The sequence below is a fragment of the Malurus melanocephalus genome, unplaced genomic scaffold (genome assembly GCF_030028575.1).
Source record: "Malurus melanocephalus ecotype Western Australia unplaced genomic scaffold, MMel_1.1 scaffold_260, whole genome shotgun sequence".
NCBI classification, from domain to species: domain Eukaryota; kingdom Metazoa; phylum Chordata; class Aves; order Passeriformes; family Maluridae; genus Malurus; species Malurus melanocephalus.
This window is the reverse complement of record NW_026623492.1, coordinates 395,649-405,208: the sequence shown is the minus strand read 5'-3', so window position 1 is coordinate 405,208 and position 9,560 is coordinate 395,649. Positions and strand designations below refer to the sequence as shown.

The window sequence follows — 9,560 nt, the reverse complement described above, 5'->3', positions numbered from 1 at the left end:
GAATGATCTGAGGAACCTCGAGTGTGTCTGGAGAAGGGTGACACAGGGGGAAAGACTGGACACCATGGCCTGTGAGGAGCTGCTGAGGGCTCTGGGCTTGTCTGGTTTGGACAAAAGGAGGCTGAGGGGCACCCTCCTTGCTCTCTACAGCTTCCTGAGGAGGGCAGGTGGAGAGAGAGGTGCTGATCTGTTCTCCCTGGGATCTAGGGATGTGTGGGAAYGGTTCAAAGYTGTGCCAGGGAAGGTTCAGACTGGCCCTTAGGAARCATTTMTTTATAGMGAGGRTGGTCAAGCCTSATGATGCCCTGAGCCTATCAGTGAGTAAGGGACATTTGGACAGTGCCMTGAACAACCTGCTTTACCTTTTGGTCAGCCCTGAAGTGCTCAGTGAATGATTCTTGTAAGTCCCACAGCTGATATGTTTAATTTTGTTCTACTCCACAAATCCAAGCTTTTGGGTTTTCAAGGGGTTGYGTGTGACAGAATACCATGTGTACAGAAAGTAGAAATGACCCGAGTAAAAAGTTCCGTATGTGAAGGATCTGTTCCTTCAAGCTTTTAAGTTTTATGTTCTGGCCAGGGACTTTTATTTAGGTTCTAGAAAAACTGAATATTACATCTCTGTTAAAAACAGCCCTTAAGCACAAGCACAGAATAACTACATAGGTAATACAGTGGGGATTATTATGGTATTTTGTGGAAAGATKAAATTAAGTTTAACATTTAAAATTATATTCTGCATAAACAGGAAAGGAAGACTGATACCCTTGCATTTTAAACAACAAGCAGTGAGAGATTCCAAGCAAAACTTACTACATATATGTCTGATATGTTAAATAACAAGAATAATTTCAGTTATTTGAACATGTGATCATACTTTTCCCCTGTTCTTCTCTTAAAAAGACAAAAACTATTATTTATTTAGATGTTCTGATAACTGAAATGCCCACTGTCACTCCCACTGCAATTTCAACTAAACCATGTTAAATGTTACACTACATGTAGGAACATCCATCAGTTTGTACAGCTGCAAACATGGGCAGTCATTAAATACAGAGTATATAATGAAAAYTACGATTGTGAATTCCTGCAATTTACTTTGGCAGCAAATATCCTGCCTTTATAATTTGACACAATCATTAAGCAATAAAAATATTTTCCTGGGGATAAAAAATTCAGCAGTATACTCATCTMTAATGTAATCGTCATGTGATCTATTGAAGTTACTGACTGTTCTTGCTAGGTTATGTCTTAGTATTCATTAACATGTTATTAGATAAACAAATTACACATAATAGTTTGAGTTGCAGAGAGTAGACATAGTAAATACCTATCCCAAACCCACTTTGAAAAAAACTCCCTTCCTCTTAGGTAGAAGAAAGAAATAATGCTTTTCCATATGGTTCAACTAACAACTTCCATAATCAACTAACATTTCAACAATTAGAACAAAATGTTAATAACAAGTTGAGCAGGCCAGRAGAAAGAAAAAAAAATCCACAGCAATTTAAGTCCTGAGGTTTTGTGATTAATCTGGGTATCCTACAATTTATTTTCTTTATCTACTTGCMTTTGCAAACCACCCTCCACCAGCAGCAGGGCAGGCAGGTGCTATCTTAGAATTCAATATATTGTTGCAACATGTTGAAAAAAGATAGCTCCTGTCTCTATCCACAGGCACCTCTCATTCACAATGCCTTTTATTCACATCCTAAGGTTCACCCTTTTAGGCTTTAAAGGAAGTGAAATTCTAAAGCAGCCATCATCACAATGCTCCATTATGAAGGAATTACTAATTCATCATGTATACAAGAAAGACTGATTTGATACAGCCAGCTAAATCGTGGGTGCTTGTGGCAATTGTGCCTATTTAAATAAGGCAGAATTAATCTGAAAATACAGGATAAAGGGACACAGGGCTATTGAAAATGTGACACTTTCACCCTTTTAGGATGCCACAAACATGCATGATTTATGGCAGCTTTCAGCTCTATTTCAGGGCAGAGTGTTCATGTATGTCATAGTTTCCTGAAACCTATGCCAGAGGGTTGTGTCAGGCAGACAAGCTTGCCCAGGAGAAGGAAGTTTTAAAATGAAATAGTATTGACCACATGAGGAGAGCTCTGATCTAACCCATACAGCTGGGATACTTAAACGTAAAAGATTTGCATTCCTGTCAATAAAAAAGCTTAAGCAGCACCTGCAAAAAGGTTCTACGAAATTCTGCCTAAAAGGTTGAAACAATACTATGAAGACAGACAAAAAGATAYTTCTTTATGTCTGTGGAATGAAAGAAATGTAAAATTCAGAAAGAGAAGAACAAAAGAAGGTGTAATATAAGTGCAGTATTTTACATAAAGCTGCCCTTAAAAGAATGCTGATAAGCCTTAAAAACTTAGAAAAATAAGTGCATTTTTTATTCCTAAAAATCCCTGATTAAATTGTAAATATGAAAGTTTAATATACGTAATAGATACTGGTCAAAAAACCTACTGCAAATGCACACCACCAATAGTCTGCAGGCACATAAGGCATGCATACTGACCAATGAACACCGCGTGTTTTCTACTGATTATAAAGGAACATTTGGAGTCAACATYGGGAGAAAAAACACACCTAGCAGTCATAGAATGGAAAAATAAAAAATGCTTGGAGTTAAGTCAGATTACCTTTTCCTTCCAATATTTTCAAATGCTGCCCAGGTCCCAAGGGATTTTGACACGCTTGACATGAGCTGACGCAAAACTTATGAAATTCAATAAAGTGAAATGCAAGGTCCCACACTTAGGTCATGTCAATCCCAGGCTATAGCTGGGTGGAAAAGTGTGAGAGCAGCCCGGCAGAGAAAGATTCAGGAATGATGGTTCCCTAAAAACTCAACAAAAACAAGAAATGAGCACTCAACAGCCCAGAAAGCCAAATGTGCCCTGGGCTGCATCCAGAGCAGGGTGGGCAGCAGGGCCAGGGAGGGGATTTTGCCCCACTGCTCTGCTCTGCTGAGACCCCACCTGCAGTGCTACATCCAGCTCTGGGGTCCCAGCAAAGGAAGGACATGGAACTGCTGGAGAGAGTCCAGAGGAGGGGAATGAGGTTGATAAAAGGACTTTCCTATGAAGACAGGCAGAGGAAATTGGGTCTRYTCCACCTRGAGATGAGAAGGTTGTGTGGAGATCTCAAAGCAACCTTCCAGTATCTGAAGGGGGCTCACAGARAAACTGGAGAGGGATTCTTCATCAGGAACTGCAGTGACAGGACAAGCAGTAATGGGTACAAACTGAAAGAAGTGAAATACAGGTTGGCTGTTAGGAAGAAATTCTTTACATGGGGGTGGTTAGGTATTGGAACAGGTTGCCTRGAGAAGCTGTGGATTCCCCATTCATGGCAGTGTTCAAGGCCAGATTGGATTAGGCCTTGAGCAATCTAGTCTAGAGAAAGGTGTCCATAAGTGATCCTATGTTTATCTTCTTTGCTGACATAGGGTCAAGCTAACCAATTTACTATCTTTTCCCCAGATCATCCAGTTATATGTGTACCTAATGACTATTATACATGTCTTAAAACATATTTGAAACCTTTTTCCCTTTAGTMGTTTTCTCTATATTAGGAAAATGAAACAAAAAAAACCAAATCCCTCCTCAAGCTTTTCATAAGGACTTCTAAAATATATACATTCCTAACACTGAGAAACACACGTAAACATATTGGAGTTACTCACACCAGAGAACCAAAATATAGAAACTAAAAAGAAAATTCAATTCAGATTATATTAAAAGCAAATTTAAAAACATTTATGGCATGACAGCCTTAGACAGAGATAGTGTAGCCATATTAGGACAAACGTATATTTAATAAAAAACAAAAAAAAAAGCTGTAGTCTTTTAAAAAGGTGATGCATCTATGCCATTGATAACCAGACTGTTTTGAGAACATCATGTCAAATCTTCTGGGATCCAGTTTATTAGGCATTTCCAACTAAAAAGAATTAACACAAATTCTTTCCATGGATTGAAAGGTACCTATTTTTAACACATTATGATTAAAACTGTTCCTTAAAATCTTTTAAAATAAGTAACTGGAATACTACGTTTGCGTAAACAGTTTCCAATAACTCACTTTTTTTAATGAACAAATTTTAGAATAAACATTAAACTGCCAAAATTGGAAACACTATAGTTGCTACAAGGCTTTTATGCAGGAAGCACACTAAAAGCCAACAAAGCCAGCCTGTATCAGAAGAGAAGCAAGGAGGATAGGCAGATGAAGCCAGAATCCAGTTGGAGTAGGTGTGGCTAACCTTTGTAGGGTCATTCTCCCTTTCACCCTACATTCCTTGTYTTGTGAAGAGGRTAYAGTCTCAGCACAAGAATTTACGTTKGAGCAGCAAGGCACTCAAAYGGACAGAGAAATACATTAGTTATTTTGGTGACATTGCTACACTGGGACCTCTGGAAGAGAGAGGGAGAAGTCATGTTGCTCCACAGCTCTGAAGCAGAAACCAAACCAGGTAAAGTTTTGAAGGCAGAGGTTTATTAAGGCACAAGATCCACCTGACACTTTTTTTCCCAAAAGAAGTCACTGTTCAGTTGCAGAAATGATAAGTAAATATCTTGGCTGTATACAAYGTCAGACGACATGACTTGACATCATAATCCCTTTTGCATAAACATCTGTGCATCTTTGATTTGATCAGAAATATTTTATTTTATGYTAAAATGGATTTAGCTAAATGAAAATTACCAGAAAAGTTGAGGAATGGACAAAGAAAAAGTTCCTCTACCAAGAAAGTAATAAATAAAATCCCATCTTAAATCCAAATTAGAAGTTTTCTGCCTTTAATAGAAGATTTGCTAGTTTTTCTGAAATAATTATAATACTTCCATTAGAATTATATTATCAGGATATGCTATTTACACTGGGACTTCTTATTTCTTGTTGTTGCCGTTCCCTCTCCAATAATTACAAAATATTTTCAGCAGGTACCATACTTCCTTTAAAGTTAACAGCAACTTTTGCATGCTGTGCTTACTTGCAGAACTAATAGTTTGTGGTGATACATTATATACATATTAACTTWGATTTTATTTTCATGCAATTTGTATTTCACTGAAATACAATAAATTTCTGTAACAGCATGAGTGGACACCTCCTGTGGTTGGTGATGACTGGTGAATGACAACTGTAAATAGAGGATCAGTCTTAAAGCTTGTTAGAAAACAAGACTAATAGATGGGAGCCTCTCACTGACTGACAAGCATAACAACACATTTATTACCAGAAACTATGCATTTTTTAACCTATTGATATTATGAAGCATAGTGATTAGATCACCTTTTTTTCATCACAAGAACAGTCCTTAGATGTTTACATATGGCAAAAAACCAGAGGGTGATTTATATTTCATTATTAACATGGCAATCCAATTTTCTGGAGAATTCTATAAATGCAGTTGCTCCTTCTTAATGAGAGCTGCCAGTAAACCAAACAGATGACTCTTTCATACAGGTTTCAAAATGCAAATTTATTTCAAATAGAAACCCAGCTAGGTTAAATCAATTCTTCTTCAGTGCAATCTAAGTATGTTCTTGACCAATCCACAAACACTCACATGAAAATGATAATTTTGGAAAGCTGCTTATCTACTGAATATCTTTTATAGAAGTTCTTGTAATATGAATACCTTTCTGTTTTAGTGAAAAAATCCTTTTTAATTAGGTAGAGAAGTAGTTTAATAGGCCAGCAAGGGATATAGTAGAAAGAAGCAATGAAATCAATGGAAATGAAAAAATAAAGAAAAAGCTAAYGCTCTTCATGCATACCAACATAAATCACTACTGTATATACATTGGAATAGTTCTGATACAGCAGAAGTCTTCATATTTTGGCTATAAAAGCAGTGCTACTGCCTTCTATTAATCAAGGCAACTTTCTTGTATGAGTGTTTAACAGAAAATTAAAACTAATTAAATACTGCAAGAAAATATTAGCCCATTATTAAAATCCTGAAGTAGAAATCAGAATTACATTAAACCATAAAGAAAACAAAGTGAAAATRAACTTAAGTTAAAAAGTCTATCTTTTATTGAATTCTGCATAAACCAAATAGCGTATCTGGTTAAGAGCAATTCAGATTTTAAATTCAATTTATCTAAAAGACAGTTAATAAAATTGACTTATTTTATACATTTGACTTTTAACCTGAAACACTTTTGTCTCTTTCTTTTAACTTAAGATAGATGTATCAGAGAGAGATAACMCTATTCATACAATTAATTTGCTTATTACAGAATGCAATGATTTGATCAGTGAGGGTGATAAATGACAAAACAAGTGAAGTTATAAGCTGAAAAGTGTAAACATAACTAGYACCTCTATGGCAAAATAAAGAGAATTTGAGATGACCACATGTATTAATAAATAAATTCTTATTAATTTCTATACCCTTTATCTTCATATGAAAATTCTCCAAACTAGTTAGAATCTGGAAAAATTTACTGCATATTGTTCTAACAAACCAGTCTGGATATAGGTTATTTTGATGGCTCCAATAAATTCTCTACACAAGAATGGAAAAGGTTATGAAGGTAAAGACCAAACGAGGCTCACAAGTGAAACAAGCTCTACCTATCTAAGGTGCAATCCAATTAAAGTATTACACTGCTCTATTTAACTCCGTTTAATTATGCCCCCTAGTAAAATTAAAATAGACTTGGTGCTTTCAAGTAAGTTTAAACCGAATCTTTAGTGTTTGAATTGATTCTTGAATATTTCAGCTGATACACACCTATCAAATGTAAAATTACAATCTAAAATCATATTGTGCTACTTCCTTAGCAGGAAATGTATTTCTGATGTAGTCTAAAGTATSATACTTACAAAACTATATTATACTGAAGAAATAGTACCCTAAGACACAAAGGAAACTATTTTAGTGCCAAAATGCAATTCACTAATTGTCATTTAGCACAATTGTCAAAAGAAATTGTCACAACTAGCAGTACTTTTTCCTATTCTTAATGGTGAGTTGATATAGCAGGATAGAATTTATTTTGAGTAACTAAAATAGGCTGTTTTACTGATACATAGAGCAAGAGAAAAATGACGCTGAAGGCATGCACTTTAGATTTTGTTCTATGTTGGCAAATTCTACTTTAAATTTTTGACTAAAAAATCAAACCAGCTTTTAAATTGTAAAATATTCTATGGAGTTCTGATATTCAAATAATTCTAGGATTTCTAACTTCCAAGTAACTCTTCATTTGTGTTTTTTGGACACATTTGAGCCTCACTTGTTTCCCCCGATAGTTAAGTATCTGAAATCTGAGAGAGGAATGACACTTATTTCAGAAAGTGTGTTCTTCTATTAAGTCATGTAAAATACAAGCAAATGTTAATACACACTCTTTTTTTTTTAACTCAAGTATAAAATTCTCTGTTTCTGTGAAAGCTCCCACTRTGTTCCAGTGGGATAGTTACACTATCAATGAATTACAACTCTTCACAAYTTTTGTTCTCAGAAAATAACACTGCATAGTTTTCTTGGACTTCTTTCAAATAATATTTCTTGCATGGTACCTACAAATGCATTCATCAATAYCAATTACCTTAAGATTCATAATAGAAAGAATTTTAAGATCATCTAAATGATCCAAAGATTTTATGTTAGTTCCTAAAAATTAAGTTCCCTAACTTTACTGCCACTTTGAATACTGATCAACCTGTATTATCAATGATGCATTATCTCCTTTCTATATTTTTAAACTGTTGCTACCCTGTGTTTCACAATTCTCCTCCCCATTGCTTCCAAAGCTCTACATCCAGACCAGAATACTCAGAATAATGAGGTAAAAGTACTCCTTAGGGCTAAGCAGTAAAGGGAGATGAGTATAAACCCATTTTCCTAAAATATAGGCCGACTGAGTAAGCTCTTAGGGAAAGTTCTGTGCTCATGTTTACGTATCCAAATATTCTATACCACAGTCGTAACAGAATGCATCTTCCCATAGAACTGTCAGACATTCCCACAATGAGCTTTTAATCTGGAACAGAATTTGGAGACATACCATAGATAAGTAAGAAAAAAGTAGAACCTCAGTATTCTGAACAACTGAAAATTTTCTGAAATAAGCTACCAAAATGATWCTATTATCAGGCAAACAAACTGATTAAATACAGGGAAGTTACAGATACTGATCTGTAATTTATATTATTTAACATTTATATCTAACATAGTTAGGCTCAACAACACTGTATCTTTCTTGTGCTTTTAGAAAAATTACAAAATTTAAGTATGAAATGTAATTATTTGCAAGCTGTCAATGAAAAGGTATCCTTCATAATTAAGTTCTCATGATATTCTTATTCCTGCATCTTAACACATATATAGTGCTTTTTTTACAGAAAGTACTATGTAATCCTTATTCTGACAATGTAACACTACAATGTAACACTTCTGTCATAAAAACTGTGTCAGTCTGCAAGAACATCTGAGTGACTAGAAGACTAGACTAGTCTCAAAGATTTTGCATCAGTCTGAAATACTTACTGTCGCTGGGGAGGCCCGCGTTGTGTGAGTCACTGTATGACCAGAATTTTCCATTGAATTGCCAATCAGATAGGTCCCTCCTGAGCTGCTAATGAGTTGTCCTCCTGTTACGCCCATCTGAATCCCTCCAGTGCCCACCATGCTATGAGACGAGACCACTGTTGTCACCTGTGCAGAACTTCCTTGAGTATCAAAATAATTTCCCCCAGTGTTTTGACTGTACATCTGGGTTTCTGTGTAAGGATAAGTTGTTGATCGGCTTCAAGAAAAGAAAATAAAAGAAAAGRAAAATACATTATTTGTATTTCATTTAGCTGAGGGTAATGCTATAACTCTAGAAATTTATTTACAATAACTAAACTCAAATCAAGTAATATTGGCAAACAATCCATCTCCTCAGAGAATAACATTTAATCAAGACAAAGCATTAAACAACTAAYTCAGTGTCAATGTTAAATCAAGTATCCACCAAACAGTACAGAAAAATCTGTCAGTCTTACAAGAAGAAGAAGAGATAAAGGAACAACAAAAACTGAAGGCAGGCAAATAGAGCTTATCCAATTATKAATTTATTGCAAAGTAATTTATAAAGCTCTGTCTGTATCAACATTTCTAAGATTTGACAATAGAATTTTGATTTCCAGTCAAATGTTATATGTTTTGCATAATGTGCAGTTTGCAAAATTACAAACAATCAATACAAATGTAAGCTAACAGAGTCCAGTGTTCAAGAACCCTATTGTTTTTAAATTCAACTGAAGCTCTGGACTGTAGCTTAAAATTCTGAGATTGCTGGTATTTTGGGAAATGCASTTATTTTTACAGGCCAATTTCAAAATTAGACATGAATTCATGTTAGGATAAACAAGAATTTAAGAAAAAAAACCAAACAGAACTGTGACTTCTAAAATGATAACAAGATTTTGAAAGTAGTAAAGGTATACAACACTAATGTTTTAAAGATAATTACCAAGTGTGAAACATTCATATGTCATTAATAATTTTACCCTAACAAACT

The 9,560-nt window shown here is 35.0% G+C and overlaps 1 protein-coding gene across 2 annotated transcripts in view; it reads right to left on the bottom strand.

Annotated features, from left to right (window-relative positions):
• The window catches only part of RFX3 (regulatory factor X3), a 110,370-nt gene that overhangs the window by 31,401 nt on the left and 69,409 nt on the right, over positions 1 to 9,560 (bottom strand). For both annotated transcript variants that reach the window (XM_057375852.1, XM_057375853.1), the window contains exon 4: positions 8,543 to 8,801. In XM_057375852.1, the coding sequence (XP_057231835.1) occupies positions 8,543 to 8,801 (259 nt within the window). The remainder of the gene's footprint in view (positions 1 to 8,542; positions 8,802 to 9,560) is intronic.